Below are 26,793 nucleotides of genomic sequence, written 5' to 3' on the forward strand. Positions count from 1 at the left end.
TTACTAATGCAAGCTGTCAATCACTTTAGTTCTGCTTTGACATAGATTGGGGCTCATAGGAGTTAGCTCTGTCATTCTTTTTATTTCTTTCATCTTTACTATCCTTTTTATGGTATTTAAAGCTGGAAGCATAAAAGGGTTATATGTATATGAAAAAAATCTGTTTCAGTAACTCTATCAACCTTGTTATAAACAGTCTTTGATTAAAACAGTTACTTTTGAACACAGTAAAATGAGGCTGTGGCTTTTTACATACAACATCTTGTAAATTACCCTCCCCCTCAAAATAAATCAGAGCTCCTACTTACATTACAGTGCTCAGGATTGATACAGGCAGATCAGCTGCCATATCCTGAATAACATATTAGAGAGGTTTTCCCTTTCCATGTGTTTTGAAATGAGAGAGCTATCATAAGTGATGTCTTACTACACGTGCTAATGTTAGCTGAAGCAACAATTTCCACACCTTATTTCATTTCATTGACCTGGGTGCTGATTAATATTTTAAAAGCCTTGATACAGGTTTTCAGTTCCTGTGTCAACCCAGTCTTTGAAAGTTTAGATTTGAATTCTACCAGCCTGATGTTAAATAATTTAATACTAACCAATGGAAAGGCAGTGAACAAATCATCCAGAGCAATCCTTTTCTTTAAAAAGCAATCTAATGGTAGGCATATATAAGTTTGAAGATAAAAATATGAACAATTCATTATTGAAAAAAAAATTGCAGCTCCCTTTCAAATTAGAAGAGAATATTACTTCCTGATAATGGTGTAAGAATAGAAGAGAAATAAAACTTTGTTATTGAACAGTTATGGTATTAAATTCTGACACTAAATATTAATCTGCTAGGTGCTGCACTATTATTATCTGCTAGAATAATGAAACACCCTTTTTTATGCCGAATTCAGTGAGTCCAGCAACTCCAAGTAATGCCCATCAGGTTTGCAGTTTTTCTGTAGAAACAGATCCAAAGGAGAGATTGGGCTGGATCTGAACAAGTCCAGAGGGTTTTTTCCTGTCTCTCTCTTCAAATAAATTGTAGGGGGTGGGACAACAACAGTATCCAAATAAAAGAAGTGTTGCTGTCTGCTCTGGTAGATGCTGCAGTGTAGTTGAGTGCACAAAAGTCTTGCTCAGAGCTGGGCACCCAATTTTCACTGCCCTGTGCAATCAGACTCTTTGTTCTCAGGAATTTGCATTTTAAATAGACAATCCAGATTAAGGATAGGCCACATAGCCTCTCTTTTACACAGCAGGAACTGTTGCACAGATGTATTTTCTTCTCAAACAAAAAGCAAAATTCATCTCAGTCCCAATGCAGTGCCTCAACAGGAAGATCAACTACTCTGTCAAGTCTGTAGTCAGTTTTCCAGCATAGACCTTGCTATTTCCAGATTTCATTGGTTGAACTTTCCCTAAATATAGGCTTGTGCAGTAAAGCAACCTTTGTAGAGTGCTGCTTCTAATGGAAAGACGTTGCCAGCCTGGATGCGCTGTTGACTCACCGGTCAGTTCCCATCTACAATTTCCCACTGTCCAGCAATGCTCTGCTCTCTCTGAGTTTACATTTTGATTTCTGAGTAGAACAGTGAAACAAGTGGCCTATTCATCATTAGCCTAAAAAGGAAGGGTTAGAATGAATAAACCTATTGTTGGAGAGCACCATCTATTTGCCAAATTCTCCTCACAGCAATTAACATGACTACATCTAATTGGGAAAAGGTTCAGGGAGATAGCTAAGGAGGTTTTGTTAGGAGGTTTTGTTCCTTGATGAGGTTTACTGCTGTAGTCAGAATTATAACTTTTTTTAACATCTGTATTTACAAGATTAAAAGTTTCTTATTTTTCTTATTAGATGTTAATGAGTTGGAGTACTTCACATTGTAGCTACCAGGTTTAATTTTGAAGATCATTTATAACAACAGTAGAGTAAATTATATGTTGAAAACAATATAATCGTCCAGATGTCAACAAGAACAAAAAAGTATAAGCCACACATCAGGCCTTGGGTTCTCTATGCAGCATAATGATACAGCCACATAATAATGCCATGTCTGCTTTAATTGGCTTTTGAAAAATAACCCATGAATTGAAAAATAAACAAGCTTCAGGGTGATTTGGGCAGATCACCTGTACCAGTGAACTGCAGTGAAAGAAAGATGGTTGGTGTGTGATGAGGTCAGTGCAGGTCCTCACCTGGAGCCATCAGCAGCCACACACCTGCAAGTCCCAGCTTGCAAGAGCTCAGCAAGAGCTGAAAAATACTCCACATACTGATGGTACTGGTGTTTTTCCCCTTCTTCAAGGCATTTCTCATCTCATACTTTGTGGCCATGCTGTGCACAAGCATCAGGGACTGGAGAAACGCTTGCACTGCAGAAACACAAGAAGGGAGATGGGTGTAGGTGCTGCAGAAGAGCTTCCTTCCAGCTGGCTTGCAGAAGTGCAGGTCTCCTCTGTCAGAAGGGGTCCCAGCTCCCCAGTCTGCAGGCAGCTGGATGGAGACACCCTCATGGTGACCTTAGCAAGGGACAGAGGCCTGGCTGCCCTTCCCCTGAGTGGGGATGTCACCCCAGGGCTCCCATCCCCAAGCACAGGAGGAGCTCCTCGGGAGAGGGGTGAGCAGCCACTGATCCATCTGGCCTGAGTCATGGGCTCTCCCTGCCAAGTCATTCTGCATCTGTGCCCCCAGCCTGGTCGGGGCTCTGGGTCAGGGCACAGCACGTCTGGCTGCCCTGCAGGACTCTGCTCAAGTGCTCAGCAAAATGAGAACAAACTTAAAAGGAGGGCAAAACTGATGTTTCTATTAGCTGTAGAGGGGCCTTGCACTTAGAGAATGTGACAGGCCCACACTGAGTATGAAGATGACTGTAATACCTCTGCTGTTTGCTTTGTGTGTTTGCACTGCAAGCTCTTTGGCCCAAGGACTGTGCCTCATCATGTATTTACACAGATCCAGCACAGCGGGTCACTGGTCTCAGTAGGGGCCCCCAATCTCAAGTGATAATAATGAACTGGCTTTCTTCTAAGTGTTATTTACCCAAACAATGCTGTGTTCCGTTGTGCAGCATTGTTTTTATTAATGTTTTTTTCAGTTCACATGATATAAAAACGTTGTCCACCCAAACAGTGAAAAACAATATGAGTGCTCATCTCCTGCTGGGAAATAAAAATTCAATAGTTTCAAATATCAGTCCTTCCTGCCCCCTTTAGTCACTTTGAAGACTTGGATCTGATGATAAAATGCTTTAAATCCATTTTAAACCTTGTCTGGACTGGCATTCCTTGTCTGGATCTTAGCAACATAACAAAGCTTGCTTTGAAAGTCTCTTCAAGAGGCAACCCCCAGTTCATGCAGTTGAAACCTATGTAAGGAAGGCCAGTTTATTTGTATAGCAGCTGCTTGAATTGCAGAATCTAGCCCAACATCTTTCAAAACATGATTGAACTTTATATCTGCAGAAATCTCTGGAAAGAGTGCAAAACCAAGTATTTCTGAACTAAGAGATGCATTTTATTTAAGGAAAAAATCACAAAAGACAATCTAAATTATCTACTAAACTTATTTTATTGGAAGCAAAGATTCATTTTTACACACTTTTATGCTTTTGTTTGTTTGTTTGTTTGTTAAATGTATGTATACCTTTTTCTTCTCTGCTGAACTGCATTGTAAGAAGTTGATTGTGCTTGTAGCTATGTACTAGATCTATCTTTAGTATGGTGAGATGCTAGGAAAGGCATTTTGGGTCTTATCTGATTGTTTTGCAAAGCATACACAGTTGCTCTCAACCCAAACTACATGATGAAAATGAATGCTTCTACTGTAGTAATGAGGATCAGCAATGATGCCTTCAGCATGAAACTGCCCGGTGTAGCCAAGGCATAATTTTATTATCCTAGATGAAAGAAAAATATGACCTCATTGTGTTTTGTATGAAAAACATTATTTTGAGCCTGTCTGGTTCCTGCATGCTTGCTGAGCTGTGTTACTCAGTAATGTTTGGCACATGGTAGCTTTTTCTGAGTGAGGCTGGTGTGCAGAAAGAAAGAAAATAAGGCCAGGTTGGAGCTGCTATCTATTTCCATGGTTTTATTCCTGCCCTTTGAGTTCTTTGTCAGACAGTTGCAGTCTGCTCCAGAATGACTCCTGTTGTTTTGTGAGCACATCCCTGCTGCAGTGTTACTCCCAGAGTGCTAAGAGAGGTAAGTTGTGTTTAGAGGTGGGAAAGGTCCAGCTGGGGCACTGCCTTTCCCTTCTTTGATCTAGGATAAGAGGTGTTACTCCTTATATCAGTTGTCTTAATGAGAGCAGAGCATGTCCTTAGGCAGATGTGCACAGCTGTGTGTGCAGCCCCACACACACCCCTCTGTGTGGAGGTTGCCTGGGCACAAACCGCTCTGGACAAGCTCCAGATTTAGGTGGAAAGTTGTTTTTAAATTAAAAACAGTCTTGTGATAATTCCATAAATAACACTTTTTTTTTCAAGGCTGGTGCTTCATTCTGGCATTACAGAATAGAATTACTATGTTTGCCTCCTCAGTCTGGGAATCCTTGTGGTGTTTTCTATTTTATTCTTCCTGGAAACATTTGCAATGAAATATGAAGGCTCAGTTTCCATCTACTATTAGTGTTTTCCAAGTAAAAAATATAAGACCAAAATTACTAGATATTGATGAGAAAGGCAAACACTCCTACAAACACATTTTCTTTTTCTCCACTTTTCTGTTTCCTTGTTTACTGTAAAAATTTGCATGAAAAATGTGTTTTCTTGTACTTTCTTGAGCTTCACTGAAAAGGAGGGATAAAGGAAGAAATAAAAATGGTTTTCAAAAATAATTTTATTAAATACAAAATGTAAGATCCATTTTAATTCAGTGGTTAGTTCTCCATAATACTTTCAGAAATGCCTGTATGTTTTCATCCTCTGCTCTTTGAATTGCCTTCTATGTCCAGTTGAAATTTTCTAAGTAGCTCTACTTTAGTCAGTTGAGTAAGGAGCCGCTAAAAGAATTAAAAAAATAAAAAGTGCATGGACTTAATGAGCAACAAAGTTAGTGATCTGTAGCAATTACCCAAGTGAGTAATTTTGTTTCATTAATGCACCCTAAAGCACCAAGCTGTTTTGTCAATGGGCACTGCAGGGCCATTGCCAGGCTCAAAGAGACAGTTTTGTTACCAACCGCGGTGCAAGCGATAGGTTTTACCAACAAGGAGGGAGAGAAAGTAGCTCAGTGTAGGAAGAAAATTAAAGTCCATCTATTATTGTCACGGAAGCCAGTGGCAATGCTTGTGAAGATTCTAGCAGAGCAGGGTCACCCATCAGTTTGTTCTGGCTTTTTCTTTTTTGCTTCTTCCGTTGGCTTTTTCGGTTTCTTGGTTACTGTGGTTTTTTAAGAGGGCGTCTTGATGCACAGAGCATCATGGTTTGAAATGGGAAGGAAAGCATATTCCTGGCTTAGTTGAATTCTTCTTGGAGGAAAATAGAAAAGCAAATAGAAACAGAGGCAAAGCTGTGTTATACCTTGTAGGCACCTCTGGATCACTCAATATGGGACACACACAGTGTATGATATATTAAGGTGAAGTGTTGAATATCCATAAAGACGCACTAGCAAATGGTGTCAATTTTCAAACACTTCGCTTTGTCAGCTTCACAAATTTAAAATCAATCATCAAAAAGTCCCTGTATAGATCAGCTGAAGAGACATATAACCTTATGGTTATCTCCCTGATGAAAAAGTTGAAATTAAAGATGAGTTTATAAAGAGTCAGATTGGCAGAATTCTGTAGTGCTAAAAGCTGGGGTCGTTTGACCTCTCAGATTAGAAACAAATGATGAGGATAAACAATGACACACAGTGCACTGCTAATAAATACATCTTGGAGGACAGTTGAGCACACAGAAAAATAGATTTCACAGAGAAGCTTATTTTCAGCATGAATGCTATTTTCTCACTGCATTATCATAAATATGAGAGGGAAAAAAGCTATAAATAAAAAATTCTCAGGCACTCCCTGGAGACTTGTCAAAAGTACGTAGTTTTTGTACACTGCAGTGTAAAAGTATTCATTAAAATTAATTTTTAAAATGTCCTGTCCAATATTAGTTGCCTGATGTCCTTCCTTTGATCATAAATTATAAATGAACTGGCAAAAAATGAAGAAACCATGATTCCATTAATGAATTATTTAAGTGTGATTGTTAGTTTTTGCAATCATAGGCCTAATAAGCTCAGGCTTGTGACACTGAAGTGTTTCTTACTGGAGGGTGATGATGATGGTAATGCTATTAACATAATCAACGTGTCCCATGAGTCACGAAGCCAACCAGTTCCTTGGTGGCTCCATGGTGGCACAGCCCCTGGAGGTGGCCCAGGCCCCTGGAGGTGGCACAGCCCCTGGAAGCGGCACAGGCCCCTGGAGGTGGCACGGCCCCTGGAGGTGGCATGGCCCCTGGAGGTGGCACAGCCCCCTGGAGGCGGCACAGCCCCTGGAGGCGGCACAGCCCCTGGAGGCGGCACAGCCCCTGGAGGTGGCACAGCCCCTGGAGGTGGCCCAGGCCCCTGGAGGTGGCATGGCCCCTGGAGGTGGCATGGCCCCTGGAGGTGGCCCAGGCCCCTGGAGGTGGCACAGCCCCCTGGAGGCGGCACAGCCCCTGGAGGTGGCATGGCCCCGGCAGGTGGCACAGACCCCTGCAGGTGGCACAGCCCCTGGAGGTGGCATGGCCCCGGCAGGTGGCACAGACCCCTGCAGGTGGCACAGGCCCTGGAGCTCCCGTGGGCCGGCAGGAGAGGGAGGTGACACTGAGGACATTCGGTGGGGTTCACTGGGCAGCAAAAGGCCAGGAGCACACTAAGAAAGGATCTTGTCCCCCAGCAGCCTTCCAGTGCCCGTGGCACACGCTGCTGGCTTGGCCCACTCCAGCGGCGGCTCCGGCAGCTCCAGCGAGTCCGAGAGCAGCTCCGAGTCCGACTCCGACAGCGAGAGCAGCTCCAGCGACAGCGAGTGCAACGAGGAGTCCCGCAGTGCCACGCCAGAGGTGAGCCCACCCTCAGCTCTGCCTGGCGGCGAAGCATGGAGGGGAGCAAAGCCCCCTCACTGTAGGGGGATGCTGGAGTTCTGTGCTGTTTGATGCTGTTGACTTCTTTTCCCTTTGCCTTTTCACATGTATGACCCACATACTCATTCTAGCTTTTGGAAGAATCTTTCTGGCCTACATTTGAGTTGCTTTAAAGAAATATTTAGATTTTTGCCAGTAGCTAGAGAAGATTTTATTGACACAGTATTCAGCTGGGACTAAGGAAAGGCAACATGACAAAACTATCTCTTTAGGGACTAACTAAACTTTTTAGTTGTATTAAATTTCTCCAGGGCTACGTTGTAAACCAGATAAGGAAGATAAGGAAGCCTAATTAACCATAAATACTCCATAAATACTTCCATAAAACTAGCAGTCACCACTAGTTGACTGAAATAAAAGGGTACATTAAAAAAACTCTCTTTTAAAGGGAAAAGCACTGCTTCTGTCTGAGATTTGTTCCTTGTCATCCTTTAATCTGCAGCCCGAACCCCCCTCAACAAACAAATGGCAGCTGGATAAATGGCTAAATAAGGTGAACCCCCACAACAAGACCATCATCAACAATCAAAATGAGCCTCACAGCGAGAGCAGCTCCCAGGCCCAGAACAACCAGCAGGCTGAAGGGCCAAACAAAGGGAAGCTCAACAGCAGCCTGCCCCCGACCGATCCCAAAGACCGGGCGATCCTCAGTCCCATCCGAGAGAAAGCCAAACCACGGGTTGCCCAGAAAACCCCAGAGGCAAAAAGCTCCAAGCAGAAGTCACCAGCTCATAATGAGCCAACTTCACAAAGGACTACTGGGAAAAAGCAACCCAAAAAGGTAGAAAGGACTTCCAGTGTAGAAGAGTATAACTGGCCCAAACCAAATAATACCAGCAACACTCCCAAAGAAAAAGACACACAGGAACCCCCCGAGCAGCCAAAGGTTCGAACTAAAGCAGCTGTTGGGAAGACAGCTCCAAGGAAAGAACCACGAACTAGCACAGGTCTCACTTCAGAGAAGAAAAAGTACAGAGGCCCCAGCAAAATTGTCCCAAAGTCCCGGGAGTTCATTGAAACTGATTCATCTACTTCTGATTCAAACACAGACCAGGAGGAGAGCTTGCAGGCCAAGGTGCTGCCAGCCTGCACAGGGTCTGGCAGTGGTGTCAAAGTGAAGGACTCTGGCAGTAACATCCTCAGTGTAAGTAGCTTAACCAGCAATGGCAGCAACACATCCATTGACCAGACCAGCAATGACCTGGAGGAGCAGCTCTTTTCTCCTATCCCAATCGTACAAAATGAACTTCTGTCCCCACTGAGAGAATATGAAGAACTCAAATCTCTGTGGGTGAAAATAGACCTTAGTTTACTCTCTAGGATACCTGGACAGGAAACTTTTGAGACCACGTCTGTGAAAAGTGAACCAAGAGAGGCAAATGTGAAACACAGGCGACCATCTCGAGAGTCCCCCACCCCAGCAGCTGAAAAACCCTCCACAAAATCCAAAAGGAAACACAAGGTAAGTAATTTTCATTGTTTAAAGGAAAACACTTGTGTTTCTGAGCTCCCTGGAGGTCAGGACCAGAGGCAGTGGTTCCTCACTGCATCTGCAGCCAGGCTGTGGGGAGGCATCACAGCACTGAGGCTTTATTGGCTTTACAAAGGACTGACATTTACAAGTGCACTACAAATTAACATCAGAAACTAGCAAAAAGCAAACCCCAGCTGAAAAAATCAATAAACAATGTATTTTTTGAGATTCTTCTAACAAGTTTTTCACTGTATTTGCTCACTCGCCTATTAGTTTCCAGTGTTCTGTAATCTGCAGAAAGTGATGAGTTTGTATTAGTGCAGTTTCAGCCATACTCAGAAAATGTGACTTCTATTTGGAAGAGAGTGGTTTATTGCCTGAAGAATTAAGGTGTTTTCACCACTGCTTTAAACAGGCTTCATCAAAATCAGTGGAATGGTGCTTGCTTATGCTCCTGGTGAATTTAGTTTTTGTATTGTTTTGTGGTATGAACAAATATGATACATAGAAATATAATTTACTTAACTAGCTGCTTTCTCTGCACAGCTTCCCAAAAAACAAATATGTTTTATCATGTGCTTTATGTTATTTATGCCCAAGGGTATCCTACCTTGTGGGATATGACATTGCACTTCAAACTAAATGTGTTTTCAGAAAAGAAACTGAGGTTTTATATCCTAAATGAATTTTTGTGGTCAGTTTTTCCAGCTGAAATGCTTGTACTCTGGTCTGCCTGTGAAAAGTCATCAGAGTGTATTTTTTTATACTCCAAATTTTATAAATCATTGTGAATATGACTTCAGCTGTCTGTTTTGGAGGACTTCTTGAAATCCTGAGTTTGAGGAGTCCAGTGGTACAAGAGAATTAATGCAAGACAAAGACAGACGATGCCAGGCAGACACAGGGTCTCCACCCCTGCCTAAATGAGTCACTGCACGGGCTCCTTCCCTGCTGAATTAAGTGAAAGTAATCACATGAGTAAACTCAGCAGGTTTTTATTCAATTTATATTCTAGCTGCACACTATAGAGATGCAAGAAAGGAGAAAGAAAGAGGAGAGGGATGTATAAATGTCCATACTTATGTATGTCTAAGTACACCAGGGTGCATATTAATTATACCAAAAATAATTCTTGCTATAATGATTCTGGGTAGCTTAGTGGAGTGTCTGTATCATGGAGAAGGAATCGTGACTAAAACACAAGGGTAGGATTGGCAACTAAAGTGAGGGCTCCCAGGGAAGAAAAATAAATAAGGGGGAGTTATATGAAAGGTGTAAGCTCATCATTTCCTTGATTGAAACTTTGAATCAGAAAGTAACAAAATGGAGAATCTTGCTCTGGGCCTGTGCTAACATAAGCTGGACTCTGAATCAGCCCCTGTAATGTTGTAATGTGATTGTTCACTGCTACCCAAGAAACAAGTCAATTAGGATGACTTCAGGGTACAGCAAGAGTTAAAGCAGGGTAGAGAGATACTAATTTCTAAATCATGCTATTAAAAGATTTATTTTAGCCATCTACTAGTGGACTCGAAGACTGATATGAAGGTTGCAGTGACAGAGCAATAATCAGCTTTGTTTGTCCTGGTTCAGGCACAAAAGTCGTGCATCAGGGAGTCTTCCAAAGCAAATTTCAAATGAGCTAGTGCTGTTAATGACTACCCCAGCTCAGTCCTCCACTCCTAGTCCTGTGAGGAATACTTATTCAGAGAAGATTTCCCATCAACTTCTATTAGGTCAATGAGTAAAAGCTATTTACTTGAATAAGGTTTGGTGCTATCAAATCATTGCATCTAAATTATTAATTAAATTCCAGTGCACTACAGAAGATAACTTTAGCACATGAGACATTTTGCTTCCCAATTATCAGCTATGTCACTTGTTCTATAACTCCACATCCTGTGTTTGGAGCACATTTAGCCCTGATTTCAGGTGACTTTCACTTCTCTTAGACCAGCAGTTCAACTGCTGCTGCTGTGGGGGAAATACACTGAGATTCCATAGGTCCTCTGGATGGCCAGTGAAGCTGTGCACAAATGCTGGCTCTTTGATGCTCTGCCATGTTTTGTTACAGCAGACAGAAAGCCTGGACACCTTTGTGGAAAGCAAGAAGCAGCGCCTGGAGGAGCCTCCAGCTTCCTGTCTGCTCCCACCTTGTATCTCTCCAATTCCAAACCACAGAATAACCAGCACTAAAGAGTAAGTGGATTTTTGGCATCACATTCCTGAGGGATTTCACAGTACTGTTCTGTAAATATCTTTGCTGTAGAGTCAGATGGGCTTTACAGCCCATCAGCATAAGCAGCACAGCCTTGGTATTCCCATCCATGAGGAAGAGGAGCCATGTGGCTTTGGATGAGATTCATGCCTCCTGCTGATGGCCTGCAAGACTTCAGAATGCTGCCATAATCCTGGTGTACTCTTCAACCTCCCTTCAATGTTCTTTCTTGCCTCTATTACCTTGAACCTCTGTGGACAGAGAATCCTGCTAAAATTGGGATTTATTTGATTGCCTGGAATTAAATTTTTTAAATCATTTTCATGAGAGACAGTTCCCAGTTTTACTGAAAAAAATAGTGACATTGCCTCTTTGTTTTACCTGTGTAAACAGCAATGCCAGAGCCCACCATCCCAGGTGTCTCAGATGTGCTTTGTATCTCAGCAGACACACACCATCCAATAGTTTGTGCCTTTCAGAGTGTCTTTCAGAGGTGGCTGTAATGCTTGAACAAACAGGTGCCACATAAATAATGATTCTGATTATAGAGTCACAAGGTTGACATTCTATAAATAGCCAAAGAGTCCAATTCCCTTTTGTTATTTTGTGCTTTTATGATTTTGAGATGAGATGCTTCTTTCTGCTTTGCACTAGGATAAGCAAAGAATCAAAATCATAGTGTGCTTCTAAAAACAATGTGAGGATAAAATAGGTAAATTTTGATGAAGTTCAAAAACAAGTTATGAAACAGCACACTAATTTTAAAATCCCTGAAGAAAGGTTGAGCATAATTTTATTTATTCTGGTGTCAATAAGGAGTAACATCACTCTGTGAATTAGCCACTCATTCAGCCACTGAGAAAATCAGAGTTGAAGTCTGGAAGAGGAAGATGAAAATTACAGTGGGGTCTGTAACATGTTGCACATTTGATAAACATCATGATGGGTGTTGCCTAATTGTCATTGCTGGATATACAATGAGCAGAGATATATTGCAGCGGGAGTCAAGGATTATGCATCCCCAACACCTCCACAATCCATTAAAAAAAATCTTTCTATTCTTGTCACCATCAGGCCCTAAGGATCCACCCCCAACCTGATGTTTCTTAATTTGAGCTTGTTTTCCAGGTCGTTAATTTGATTCCTCAGAGCTTTCAACCCTTGGGTATTCTCTGTTAAAACATAATTGTGTCCATCAATAGTTATTTCCATATACTAGCTTTTTCTCTTATCTGCCTGAAGTTTTGAAACAAAATTCTCTGACTATTTTTCCCCCTCAGTGAGACCTGGATGACACTGCCTTTGTTGTTACTAGTGTTTTCTGAGTTTGCTTGAAGAAAATGCAATACTTTTTTGATTCAGGTTTTCAACTCCCAGAGACATGCAACTGAATATAAATCAATGTATTTCCCAAAAGATCAAGGAGCTGGATGAACTGTGTGAAGACAATTTCCTAGAAATTTAAACGTTCATTTTTAAGCAGTCAGGAGTGATTCTGTTCTCCACAAGATTGAGTAATTTTTTAAGGGGAGGCAGAATAAAGTCCAGTGTTCAAGGCCATGGGGGAAAGTAACACTTCAGGGGTAAAAGGTTGAAAGACAGGCTTTGCCATTTGGTCTTTTATTCCCAAAAGTTCTAAGTTTCCTTTTAGAACTCTTTATATAAGCACGTTAAGAAATGAGGGTGAGTCAGCTACAGGTGTGATGATGATCTTCATCCCTTAAGGAGGTGTTAAGTCCCATGGTGGATGTTGTCACTTAGTAGGAACCTTAGGTCTCTCCTATTAGAACTTGATCCCTGTGCCAATAAGCCAGGTTCCCCAAGGCAGACATGAGATTTTTATTAGGCTTTTTTAAAGGTACAAGAGTGTTTTGACAGAAAGACCACAATCTGGGCCAAAATTTGGAGGCATTCAGGAGTCTGGAGCAATCAGCAAAAGACAGGTCACACCTGTGCTTTCACAGCTCCCATTGCCTGCCTTGCTGTGGTTGAGGCACTTGGATACATTTCTCTGTAATATTCCCTTAAATATATGGGCTCAATAAAGCAAATATAGATGCACAATTAATCTTTAAAGGGTGACATGTCTAATAAGGGCCCTTATATCCCTAATTTCCACAAGTTTCTGTGACTACATGTACAATTTGAGTTTAGAAATTTCAAATGGCCACTTGTGAACTTAGAAGGCATTTGCACAACCAGAGAGTTTTGTATTGTGTAGTCATTGCATAAGTCATAATTAACTCTCTGTTTCTTCCCTCACATATTCAGGGGCTGATGCCTTTTCCAAAATTTGACCTGACCCTTAAAATATAGTGTTCAAACTATTGCCACTGTATTTTCCTTATTTCTGGTACTTACAGCAAATGAAGGAATAGGTGTTTCAGTGTGTTTATAGGAATACATTGAAGCACTTCTGTGAAGCTGAATTTCTGTCAGATCAGCTGCCTGCTTTGCAGCAGAGGATTGCTTATTTATATTTAGTTCCTTGACACAGAAATTTTAATTTAAGCATTAATTGTATGTGCTGCTGAATCCCATTGATATATGAATATTTGATTGGTAGAACCAGTCCAGACAGAGACTGGACTCACCAAATACTCACCAGTATTTGGCTTTTTGTAGCAACAGGGAATTATTTGCTGATGCAAACTGTGAGTCAAACTGGACTCATACCAGTGAGACTTGCCCACCATTTAGCAGGCATGCTAGAAATCTGTCTGAGGCAAACATTTCTGCATTTTTGTTTTTCAAAATTTCCCGTTCTCTTTTGTTTTCAACCTTTAGCTGAAGATGCACCTCTCCTTGGCAATACCTATTAGTTGCTCCCTTGGGTAGTCACAGCAGCATTCACTGGGGTTCTTTCATGGCGCAGCAGCCTTCACATCCATGACAATGACTTCAGCTCCATTCAGGTGCTGCCATATGGCCCAGGCCAATGTGCGAGTGACCTTTCCCTGTAGAGCCCTGCAGAAAGTCAGATACACCTTCAATTGCAGCATTTCATTGTGGGCCAGGGAAGGAGAGGCAAAGGAAAGCCAGGTTCCTGGCATAGACAAAGCCTGGGGTGGCTTTGTGTCACTACCAGGCCAGAGATAGCCCTGCATACCACAAGGAGTGGATAAAGAAAGGGCAAAGAAAAGCAGCTTGAAACATGAGAGTAGCTGGAAACTCTCCCTTCTTCATGCAATGACCTCTTGTTGCTTGCTTGCTTGCTTTCTGCCCTAAAAAAAACCAGGCTGGAAAAAAAAAGCAGATGGGGAACCTTCTCCTTCTTTGATAATTGGCCTGTTTTAGACACAAAAGATTAAAACCCTGCAGCCAAAAGACCATCAGTTCTGCTTGTAGTTTTTCAGTGCACTTTGTGTTTCTCCCTAGATTTTAAATAATTTTAACTAACAATCATGTCAGCAAATTAAACCATTGAGTCTCAGTAATTATTGCAATAAATTCATTCAAAATTAGCGATTCCTGCAATCAAAGACCAGTTTCTTAGGCCATTAACAGCCCAAAGCAAAGTGACAATCTGGTTAACTGCTGGTAACAACCTATTTCATGGAGGTTATTGTTAGCATAAATGCTTTAGTGTAAATCTGAGGGAGGTAACATTGCTAAATAAATTATCAGCTTAATTCTTGCAAAAACTTATAGAATTAAGTGGGCAAGGGGAAGAAAAGAAAAAAAACCCAACAGACAATTAAAACTGTATTTATGGGGGGGCGGAGTTAAACGTAAATTATGTATAAAAAATATCCTCTAGAGCCTTTTGTTTTGTGGTTAATTCTTCCAAGCCACAGAGTGATTTGTGTGCCAGAGTTGAGTAGCTGCACCTGTTCTTTGGTTTGCCCCATCTTATATCTGAGCCCAAAGATGAAGTGAACTGGTGCTGTTTTAAATAGTGAAGAGCTGCAAACTCCTATGTGCACAGTGGCACAGGAAATCTCTTTGCTCTGTGTTCCCCCTGTGAGTGCATGTTCAGGGTTCCCTGTGTAGGGCATGTGCTTTGGGAGGCAGAGGTTCTGCCCCTGGGTGCTTCTGTGGGTTAACTGTGTCTTCTTTGCTGCTGTACAATCCAAGAACACGTGTGTGCTTTGTCAGGGCAGTGCTCACCCTCCTTTGGAAAATTTTCCTCTGGAAAACGTTCAGAGTGTTGTAAGCCATAACTATGGTAACTTGTCTGAGTTCCAAAATGCCCTTTGGGGGTCAGAAAGCAAACAGATGGAGCTTTGAGTGAGAACTTTCTGGAGGACATATTGCAGGACCACATGTGCATGAAATCAGTCTCCTCCAAGAGCTGCTGGTCTGGTCCAACATGGTTGTTTGCCTTTGATCTTCTTCAGACCCATGTGTTTTCCAACAAGGACAGCATCCATCCATAAGGCAATATGAATTTGAGCTTGCTTTATTTCTTCAGTCTGAAGATCGTTAATATCAGAGAGTTTCAAATAAGATATTTTTAACTCTGCTTCAGTTGAATTAAAGTAGTTTTGGGTAGAGGAGCTATAAAACATGAAGAGTTCGTTTGATTTCACTCTGTGGTTTCACAGGTAAGGCTAAAATATTTCTGTATCACCAAAGGTCCAAGTAGGGCAGTGACTGAGGTGTAGATATTGATACTGTCAGTGAAACTGCAGAAGAGGCCAGGCTGAAATGAGAGAGAGCCCCTAAATGAGAAGTAAGGAAACCTGGGTCGCCTTCTCCTCTTTCCCTGGTTACTTTGAGGCAAAGGAGATCAATAATTCCTGACACTGACTGAAAATGGGAACAAAACATAAATTCTTGTTGACTTAATTTGTTATTGAAATTTTAGTCAATAATCATAAACAGTAAATGATCATGTAGTGCAATATTAGATGTCTAACAAAAGATTAAAATTCAGGTTATCTTCATTGACTGAGCTGGGACAATACCTAAAATAAAAATCTATGAGTAGATTAACATGTTAAGCAGTCAGTGAAGTCTTGGGTTTGGTTTTTTCTTTTTTGATGAATTTGAGTGGAGAAAGGCCTACCAGGTTGGGGGTTTTTTTCTGGTTTTACTGTGCATCACAGCTGCCATTGCTAGCCAGCTAACAATCTCTGTACATAAAACAGACAATAGATTATCATGTTACTTGAGCTTTCATGTCAAAACCACATTCATTTTCTGAATCACGTTCAATTCATCAACCAATATTTGCTCAAGGGCTTTTGCCAGCTACAATGTATCATTTTAATATAGTGTTGAATGTTGGCTTTATTCTAGAGGTTAAATAATTATTATCTTGTTATTGTTATGGTTATCATTTTGTAGTTGTTATAAATTCTATTTTTGCTTCATATGCTGCCATGTGCTGTTTGGGTTTTTTTGCAAAGGTTGCTTATGTGAGCCCTAATCCACCTCTTAAAAAGATGCTTAATGTTAAACACATAAATAGTCATACTTGATGTCAAAGGAACTAACCCCGTGCATAAAACTTTCCAGCACTTTGCTGAGTCAGAACGTCTATGACCTCTCAAATGAAGACTGACTCAAATTAGCATTTAAATTGGGTGCAATTTGTACTAATGCACTGCAAGTTGTCCTCCAAAGCAGAAGGTTTCTGCAGTCATTGAAAAGGCAGAGGCAGCTCTTCTGTTTTCACTGCTGTCCCCTTGTGCCTCGCCACAGAGGGCACGGGACTGCAGGACAGACTGGAGGGCAGAGCTGGCTTCTCAGTAAATGAGATGTACAGCTTTGTGCTGTGGGGAATTAACCAATATTCTTGAAGTGCATCTGGTTTTTCTGTGTGCCCCAGGAGCAGCAGTAGCTCGGTGAAGAAGGTGACAAAGAAAAGAGAAGAGAAGCTGTTCCCTCCTCCCTTGTCCCCGCTCTTGGACGACCCTGTGCACCGGCGGCACAGCAGTGACAACAGCTCCTTCAGCCAGGAGCCCACTGTCACCAACACCTCACAGACCAGCAGCTCTTCCTCCTCTGCTTCTAAACACAGAAAGAATGAAAATAAATCTTCTTCTAACCCCAAAGGAATCTGTGTAAGTAACCAGCCTCCATTGGTGGCGGTGAACGAGATAAAATGAAATCAGTTCAGCTTTATTCTGTTGGATTTTTTTCCCACACAGTATGTGTTTCTAAATGCTTATGTAGCCCCACTCAGGGGGAGTGGATCTTTGCTGAGCCAGGCATAAACAGCTCTTGCAAGCTCCATTTTTAGGCCAGCGTTAGGCATCTGCTTGGTGTTGTCTATCATTCCCTGAAGCACCTGAACCCTGAGCCTCAGAGAAGAGCCTTTGCAGCCATCAGCTAGCTGAAATTAGTCCCTTAACTCTATAGCTGCAGCATTCACATTTTCAAAATAAAACTTCCAGAATGTCACCTGAATTACTGCCCCAAATTCTCAGCCAGAATTAAGCACAGTAGTCATACTGAATATTATGGCCTAAACTAAACAGACAATAACAATATAACAAAAAATTCCTGTCCATAGTACACTCAGCATGGTAATAACCTCTCTCAGGTTTTCAGGCTCACAACAGTAAGGTTTATTTATGCTTAATCTTTGTTAATTATTTGTAAGCTTTTAGACAATTTGTAAATTGGGGGTTTTTTCCCCATAGAACAATATCACCATCAGTGGTTCTCACAGAGATGGTTCTTTATTGCTTGCTTTTCACCAAATTCAGGTAGGGTTTTTTTCTGAAAATACATGAAAAAGAGCCAAAACTGCATATCAAATTCACTAAAACAACATAAAATTTCACATTGGTTTGTCACCCTCCTTTTAGGTTAAACAGAGAAACTCCAGGGTTTTGGCCCATTTTAGAAAATAGTCCTTCCTCTAGAGTTTCAAACCCATCCTTTCTGTATATTATCAAACTGTATCTTAGTATCACTGTCAAAATTAAAAAACAAGAAGAAAATTCTGCCACAGAAAAGGCCATGCATAGCCCCATTTTTCACAGTTCACCACTTTGAGATAGGTTGTTACCCTGCACTGTAATAGTAAAACTCACAAGTTGCATTGAATTGTAGGTGACAAATCACTTCACCTTATTCATTCATCCCCGTTGCTTTCTGATATCATTGTGTCACTTCAAGCTGCGCCAGTAATACACACGCCTTCAACTGAAATCAGTGCCAAAATGAACTGCATATGTCAGCAAATAAACAGTGCTGTGTAAACAGCAGGGCCTCTTCCTCTCATCCCAGCATCTCTAGTCAGATTTATCCTTTGTTAATCTATTATCTTGATGCAAGAAATATTTTTCCCCTAAAATATGTTAGACTTCTTTCCTTAGTTCATTGGTTCATCTGTATTTTAGTTTATCTGGTTGGGGACCAAGCTTGCAATTTGCAATTGCCTGATTTTAAGTCTTCTGTTATGCTTCTGGTTTTAATCATTGCAAAGTCACAACTGACTTCTGCTTTCCATTCTTCCTTCTGTAGCAAGAGAGGAAATTGTTCCCTGCTGAAATCCAAGCAGACTCTTCAGCCTGTTAGCTCCTAGTTAGCTCCTAGTAATATAGAAAAAAGATTCCATTAGTGTGATAGACCTTGAAGAAGTTGAGTTTTGATGTAGCCTGGCCCATTAGATCTCCCCAGCCTTGCTTTAAGTGTTTCTAGTCAGTAACACCATGATATCCACCTAGACCTTGCACCTTCAAGTGTAAATTACTGAGTTCAGGTGAGAGCCCAGAAGTGGAGCTGTACTCCCTGATTAATCGGTTAGGCTCATGTTACAAAGAAGGGAAGGGTGGTTTGGTGAGGTGACATGAAGGTGGGTGGGCTGCTTGGTGCCTTCTTAGCCTTTGGTTTGTTGGGAAGGGTTTTTGGCAGGGAGGGTGGATGTGAGCACTTACATGGTCGGAAAGTGTTTGTTTGAACTGTGAATAACAGTCCTGTGTTTCCTAGGAGGAAGAATCTCACAGTACACCCACAGCCAACACTCTTCTTGACACCAGCCATCTAGAACCAGACATCTGGTCTGCAATGCCAATGCTTTCCAATGGGAATTCTGAGCCCAGAAGACCCAAAATAACATTTGATGATGTGTAAGTTTTATTGACTTTTTGCTCTGTGATTGGAATTTTTGTGCAAGCAGAGGTCCCAGGGAAAGAGAATATCTTTGATTACAGTGCTGGCATTGGGCACCTGTGTGCATAGTGCTGCACAAAGGCACACACAGTTTTAATCTTGGCAAATGAACTGTTGTCACTGATTAATGAAGATTCTGTTGATAAATGTTTTCAGATCATGAATGTTGGTTCACGGTAATTCTTCTTCATTTTTTTACTTTAGCTCCTCTAATGGAAACTTCTTATACTTAATTAGTTTAAAATATTTTTCCTTTTCCTCTGTTCAGCACACATTAATAGGTCCTTTGGGCAACCAGTTTCTACAGCTACTCATTTTATATTCTGGTCACCCATCATATCTCTGCATACAGCAGCTTGAGATTGATATCAGGTTAAGATTTAAAGAGATAAGTGGGCATGTATGTCAAAACTCTTCTTTAAAGCAATCAGCAATATTTTCAAACAACATTTGTCCAACTATATGAAAGCAAAGTCTTGAATTAATTGATTTTGTCTCTCTAGGCTGCACAATGCAGATTATTACATGCAAGAGGCTAAGAAGCTGAAGCATAAAGCAGATGCACTGGTAGGTTATCACAGGTTTTTTTGTCTCTTTCCACTGTGGAACTCAGTGTTAAAAATGAACATTATTGCACAAGATCTAAAACCTCTCAAACCAAGAGGCACTCTGCTACTGACTAAACTGTGCTTCAGTTTGTGCTCCATAAACACTGTGCACAAGTTAAACCCTGAATGCCATTCCTAACTTTTAAGTATTTGTTCCCAAAATAAAGCTACTTACAATAGCTGCTGTTTCTTCCACGTGGGAGCAACAATCATGCTGTTTATGAAGTATGTAAGATGGTTTTATGAAAGTTGATGTGTACTTGAAATTTGTTTTTCTATTCATTTTGAGCCTAAAACAGAAGTGATGAAATCTTCCATAGCAGAAAGACAGGCAAATCACCTCACACCCCATTATCATGTGGTAAAACTGTTTGATATTTCCAATCTGATTGTTTAAAATCTGAGACAATTCATTTTTATGTACTACATTCATTTTTATTGCGTGGTTTTAGCCTGATAAAGAAAGTCTCAACACACTTATTCCCAAAAAATCTGGTAGTGAGGTAGTTCAATGCTGGGAAAGCTTTTTTGCTTGCTTTACCCCAGAGGAAATTCCAGTAAGATGGGCCTAATTTTGCCAAATGTTTGGATTTTGATAACACTACATAATCTGACAGATTGTTTTCTGCCATGGTTTGCTCTATATGAGTTATTGCCAGTTCTGAAGTGTCCTTAATAAACATTTGCTTTGTAGGAAGGGACTTTCCCTCCTGTGTGCTACATAGGGTGCAGAACAGAGGCTCATTCAGGAAGACTTAGTGGAACTTGACTCCTCTACTTAATTTAACTAAGATGTCTAAAATGGAGTGTGGCCATCCACTTTGCCCCTCAAAGAGCTGGGTGATTATTCACCTCTCAACTTTATTATTTCTGGGGGTTTTACATGTATATTCTATCATTACCCATTCGAGATTTTGCACTTAGAAAAAAAAGTTTCCAAAACAATTCCATGCTATGTTTTTAAAAAGCAAACTAGCCAAAGTCTCTCCCTCTGCTGTCAGTGAGCTGAAGGAGGAATGGCATTTCAAGCTGTCTGCTTCAGCTCTCCAGGCTCCCTTTTGGCTTGTGGCACAGTGTTTCCAAGTGTGTTTTCTGTGTGAGGTGGGTTGAGGGTTTTGGCACCTGTTGTGGCTGTCAGCAAGGTGACAGTCATCCCTCCCAGCGTGCCCGTTTGCAGGAGGTGGCCTGATGGCTTCCAGCCAGCTCAGCAGGGCACATCCAGCCCCAGCCTGGCTCTGCAGGCTCACAACACCTCCCACAGCTGGGTGACCTTTAAACAAAGCACACATGGTGCTGGCACAGGGCTACCTGCTCCATGCTAGCAAATATTTACAGGCTCAGGCCCCAATGATCTCAACACGCTCCATCAATTCATCTCCCTCTGCAGCCAGACACACTCACAAGGTGCTGCCCTTCTCTGTGCTCTCGCCTGTGCCTGCAGGATCTGGGTGTTTCTCAAGCAGCACTAAGAGGAGCAGGCACAGTCCATCCCTCTGCTGCCTGCAGGCAGGTCCTGCCTGCCACACACAGTTTGACACCCGAGTGCCCCAATGGGAGACCGTCCACTGGGATCAACTTGTTGGCATGTGTAAATATCCATGAACAAAGTATCTGCTTTTTCCTTCTGCTATTTAGGTCTCAAGTCTTTTTTTTTTTTTTTCCCACCCAATGCAGCTGCACACAAATAATCTCCATGTAACACATTTGGTGTGCAATCCAGTAGTGTTACTTGTCCTGTGGAAACAATTGCTGCTGGTTACTTGGTGCTGACATGACAGAGCACAGGCAGCATTGAAAGATGTGTTGCAGTGGCTGGAAAGATAATGCATGTGACCTCAAAATGTGTCAGCAAATGTTAATGAGATTTGTGGCAGCAGTGTTCCTGAGCTTGTAGAGAAAATAGATTTCTGGTGAAGGGCAGGACGTTTCATGTCTTACGGGAGCGACCCATGGAAACCTCTCCTTGTCTGGGGCTGCAGGAAGGGATCAGCTAATTTGGGTGGGCTGGCTGTACCATATGGAAGAGATCTTGGAGACCTCACTGTGTGCCTGTCTCAGATGTGACGAGCTGGAATAATTCCACCTTCTTCAGAGAATCAGATCCCGTTCCTGGCTCAAATTCTGTGTCTCTACTAAATCTGCTTGCAGCCAGATTCTTTTTTCCTTACCACAAAAAAGTCATCTTTGGAAGACTTTTTGTCTTCCAAAAGAAATGTAAATTCTTCTAAAGTGAAAAAAGGACTTTGAAGAATATGCTGATAAGCAGCCACTGGAATAGAGAGAGAGCAGTCAGAAATGTTTCCATTTTCTGATCATTAAGTTAATACCTATCAATTATACAAAGGCTCTCACATAATCAGTGCACAAGAGCAGTGGTTGTAATTAAAGGTGGGCAGAGAGAACTAGTTATGGCTTAGCAGGAGCCACAAAGACAAGTATACTGTTATCTTAGACCAATAATAAATGTTATACTTAGTATGCTGTTAGAACAGGCTTCTGTTTTGTGAATGGAAACATATGCAGATGCATCAAAAATATTTTGATAGAGACATAGAAAGACATTTTTAAATTATTTAAAGTATATTGGATCCCCTATATCAAATGCCACATTAGTAGAATTCTTACATTCAGCTATCAAAAACTGAAAATGTTAAATACTATTATAAAGTGCATACTATAAAAATGTCATATATAATATTCATTACACATAAAAAACGAAATCAGTATGTCTAAGTCAGTTTAATCACAACCATTATGAGGGCTAAAACCTTTTGCAATAAAATCCTAGTAAAATGAAATATTAAGCAGTGCTATATTGTCTCCCCTTTTTTTTCCTGCTCTTTTACTCATCAAATAAGTGATGTGATTTTTTTTTTAACCAACAGTGAACACAGAATATGACATCAGCCAAGTAGCATGGAGTTGTTACTTAACCCTTGCATAGTGACACTCAAACTTAGTTCATCTGTCAAGGAGCAGTATGAATGTGCACAAACATGCTTAGTGCCCTTTCTTGCCTGTGTAAATTCCTGATGTCAGTGGGTATACACTGACTTCCCTCTGTGGAGCATTCAGCCACATACTGCCCTGAAAAGACTTGGTAAAAACGTATCCTGCTTTAATTACTGTATGAATTCATTCCTAACTACCAGTGTCACTTTGCTTTCATCCTAAAGCTAGTGTTGCTTTGTAGAATAATCTGCCCATCTAGAAATCCAAGCTGAAGGATTTTCTTGACAGTGTCCTTCCCATTTCAGCTGGAGAAGTTCGGCAAGGCAGTGAATTATGCTGATGCTGCCCTCTCCTTCATCGAGTGCGGGAACGCTATGGAGCGAGATCCATTAGAAGCTAAATCTCCATACACCATGTACTCAGAGACTGTGGAACTCATCAGGTTAATGTCCTTTCTGTGATCATTTTCATCATCTCATTTCAGTCATAATTAGAACCTGCTATGTTTTAAAAAATACCATTTCAACGTATTAATGATTTGTCCAAGGCATCTTCATCTCAGAAGTCATCATAATTAGTTCTTGCCATTTTATTAATGTCATGGAAAATTTATAATTGATGGACACTGCTTTTATAAATTATCCCCTTTAGAGGTTATAATGTGAGTGTTATAATTTGCAATATTCATAAAATTAAAATTGAAATGTAGTGGGTGGAAGTAAAGTATAGTAATTTCACTGTTTGGCAATGACACTTGTCTTTTAAAAGGTGTAGTTTTATAATTCAAAACATTAAAGGGAGTCTATCAGGATTTCTATTACCAACCCTGGTTTTAGAAGTTTATAACTTGGTTGTTAAAAAAGACAAAAACTGAAACTTGGGATATAAGATCAGAGCCAGAGAGGAAGCTTCTGCATATATTGTCTTAAAAACAGTATGTTTTTAATGTTACAGGAATGTGCACCAGCTGAATTAATTTTAATACAGTTTTGTAGACTCATAGGCTAGAATATGGATAAGAGAGTCTTTACATACTAATAAAATGTCTGAATTATTATTCTAAAATCTGCTACTGCTCCTTATAGCTGCTTCATAGTCTTGGGTCCATTGAAATAATAATCTCCTGAGTAACTGTTTGCTTTACCTGAGCAAATTATCAAAGTGAAATCAACCAGGATTAAATTTACCTGTAAGTAGAACAACAGGATTTTTCCTCTTCACTGTGATGCACCTTTGCTTTCCCCAGTGTATGCTGGGAATATCCTTGTTAATGTCAGTGTAATTACTGGCAGTTTGCAGAAGTGAAAGAAAAAGAGGCAAATCAAGCCCTAAATATTTGGTTTCTAATATGTCAACGTTGGTTTTTTTAACATGCCAGATTAGCTATTAGGGACTGCCAAGATAATGCATGTTTTACATTTTGAATAAGTAGGTGTTTGCATAATAAAATGTATCAAATCTTAAGCTCTTACTCTCAGGTAAATAATATGCCTGTTAAATATTTAAAATCATGGTTTTTACATTCTACACTTCATAAAGGGAAGAAAAAAATCTAAAGAAATCACTCAAGAAAAAAATTATGTTCACTCAATACTTGATCCATGTTAAACCCTGGAGAGCAGAAGACTTAGAAAAGGAGCCACCTGCCTCTGCTCTGCTGTGCCCAAATCATCCTGCAGTCTGACAGCATCTCCTGAACTACACAGATGCAGCTGCATGGCAGAATAAATTGTATTTAAAGAAATATTCTTTAAAGAAGGGAGCCCTTCTTCATAGGAGCCTGTGCTTATTTTTGTTTTTGTAAGAAAATCACACAGCCCATTTGTAATCATTGCTCCTCAGTCCAGCAGTTTTTCTGTTCAGAGTGCACAGAACACAAAGCTGTGTTCACCCACAACATGTGAACCACTTAAATCAGGAAATGGCAGCTCCAGGAGTGGCTCACAAAAGGGCAGGACCTGCAGGGAGTCAGGTGAGGGCACAGTTTATCTTGGGGTGGCTGGCACTCCTCAGCATCAACAGCCCTGCTACCTTGCTGCTCCTGGCACAGTCCTGCTGCAGGCTGGGGAACAGGCATGGAAGCAGCACCTGACCTGCTTCTGGAACTGTTCTTGGCTGTGAAAGAATCTAGAGAATATGTTATAGATCTCCAATATATAAATGGCTTAAGTCAGGTGAGATTAATTTCACCACCTACCACCAAAAGTAGAGTTGAATTCACCACCTGTTGCATGCAGCATCTTGTGGCAGCCAGTGAGACTGATTTGTCCATTTAATTGCTGTCAGTGGTCAGACAGGGACAAAAGGTGATTGCCCAGGTGAGCAGCAGGCTCAGTAAAGCTCCATGGACAAAAACACAATTCTTGTGAGCTACAGTGGGTGCTGGATGTAAGTATGTGGCTGTGCACACAACACTTTCTCAGTGTTGCTGCTAATATTAACATAGGTTTTTACTGTGAGATAACAAACAGAGGGAGATTTTCCTCACTTTTACTCCTCCCTTCATCAGAAGCACAATATTCCCCTTTTGCTTTTAGCTTTGTCTGCCCTGACTATCTGCATCAGACACCTATTTGTGAAAGCAAGTGGAGCACCAAAGAGATTGGGACTATCAGAAATCTGACTGTCAAATGTGTTTTAATTTAATGGTAATGCTGAAATCCCGAAGAGACACAGATCTTTGTGTTTGATCACATTCATCCAGTCTGACTAGAACCCCAAGAGCAGGTGGGACAGGATGTGGAGTAAGCTCTCCAGCTGGGTGGGATGGGTGCTGGGAGCCAGGCAGGGCAGAGCAGCTCAGCTCCCTGCACTCCATTACCCCTCTGTAAATGGGAGCTCATCAGGACTGCCTGGATACCTTAAAACTTTCTTACGCAAGGCTGAACCCTATTACTTATTCTAACACAAGTACCTGTGAAATTGCATTAGGGCTCAGAACAATGATTTTATGCGATGAATTGATTTTCAAGAGACTAATGCATAGAATGGAGTGTGCTCAGTTAAAGGAAAAAAAAGACAGAAGAAAATAGGAATACTCAATCCTTGATCGTCCAAATGCTGAACAGCAGCAATTAAATAGAGAGGGAAGACCAAGTACACAAGATTCATAAATTAATGAGCCCAAGAATGAAAAAAGCTGTGAACGTGACCTTTCCTGTATGTAAAACCATTTTCTATATAAAATATATTTATAAGAACGATTTTGAAGATATTATTCAAGCCCAAAGTACTATATGTAAAACATTATGTATTACTTTACACTTCAGTACCTATAGGGCCAAGATCTTATGCTTCTGTTCAACACTCATCCCAAATGTTTGCAGGACTCAGCCTAGTTGGCTGGATATAATATCATTAATATGTCCAAGAATAGTTCACCTTGTTGGCCAAAAAAATTGGTTGGTGATTTACTTAAGGCCTCCAGATTTTAAGTGATGCTTTCTGTTGAGTTTTACATTGATCTCTTCATTACAAAACACTGTGACCAATAACTGTTGCAGTTGGAGAAGAATATCTGATTGTTTTTAGAAACATCTTAACTCTCAATTTCTTATCTCTCACCTTTCTAACAAGGTATGCAATGAGACTCAAGAATTTCACAGGCTCTTCTGCCACAGAAGGGGACAAGAAATTAGCAGTTTTATGGTAAGTCCCTTTGCGACAATGAGAGAAGCAGCTAAAATCTTAAAGAGGACTTTAAAAGTACTGAATTACTTAAGCAGCTTACAGAAGATCATTATTCTTGTTTTCCATTAAACTATTAAAGGATAACTAATGGATTTCTTCAGCAGCTGACTAAACATTTATTCTTCTAATTTATACTCTTATCAAGATGGGATTTTAATGCTTTTGACCACTTTTTTTTTTTTTTTCTTTCCATTTGCTTATGTTTCAAAATGTAACCTTAGAACAGAGACTGCAAAATATAGGTCAGCTTTTTTTTTTTTTTTAAGTTTATAGGTTTCATTAAGCAATGGAATTAACATAATCCTTTCCTAATTACCACAGCTACCGATGCTTATCACTTCTCTACTTGAGAATGTTTAAACTAAAGAAGGACCATGCTATGAAGTACTCCAGATCTCTGATGGAATATTTTAAGGTAATCTTTATTCTGTTTAATTTATTGATATGAAATCAAATTCATACCAACACTGAGAGCTCTCACAAGTGTAACTGCATGACTTAAAAGTCCCACATTTAACCTCTCCCCTGGGAAATGCAGGCAGGATGGATGCCAGGGAATGGGGACAGAAGTGATTTGGGGGATTTTTGGATTAGTCACTTGATTCAAAGGACCATACTCAGTTATTCTACAAAAATAACATTATTCTCAACACCATG

The 26,793-nt window shown here is 40.7% G+C and overlaps 1 protein-coding gene across 5 annotated transcripts in view; it reads left to right on the plus strand.

Annotated features, from left to right (window-relative positions):
* The window catches only part of AFF2 (ALF transcription elongation factor 2), a 325,500-nt gene that overhangs the window by 283,510 nt on the left and 15,197 nt on the right, over positions 1–26,793 (plus strand). For 3 of the 5 annotated variants that reach the window (XM_063170495.1, XM_063170500.1, XM_063170498.1), the window contains exons 10-18: positions 6,881–7,043; positions 7,567–8,586; positions 10,673–10,797; positions 16,593–16,827; positions 18,704–18,843; positions 19,390–19,453; positions 22,752–22,888; positions 26,023–26,094; positions 26,458–26,551. In XM_063170495.1, the coding sequence (XP_063026565.1) occupies positions 6,881–7,043; positions 7,567–8,586; positions 10,673–10,797; positions 16,593–16,827; positions 18,704–18,843; positions 19,390–19,453; positions 22,752–22,888; positions 26,023–26,094; positions 26,458–26,551 (2,050 nt within the window). The remainder of the gene's footprint in view (positions 1–6,880; positions 7,044–7,566; positions 8,587–10,672; positions 10,798–16,592; positions 16,828–18,703; positions 18,844–19,389; positions 19,454–22,751; positions 22,889–26,022; positions 26,095–26,457; positions 26,552–26,793) is intronic. The other 2 variants (XM_063170497.1, XM_063170496.1) reach the window with 2 other exon arrangements.

The sequence above is a fragment of the Melospiza melodia genome, chromosome 16 (genome assembly GCF_035770615.1).
Source record: "Melospiza melodia melodia isolate bMelMel2 chromosome 16, bMelMel2.pri, whole genome shotgun sequence".
Classification (NCBI taxonomy): domain Eukaryota; kingdom Metazoa; phylum Chordata; class Aves; order Passeriformes; family Passerellidae; genus Melospiza; species Melospiza melodia.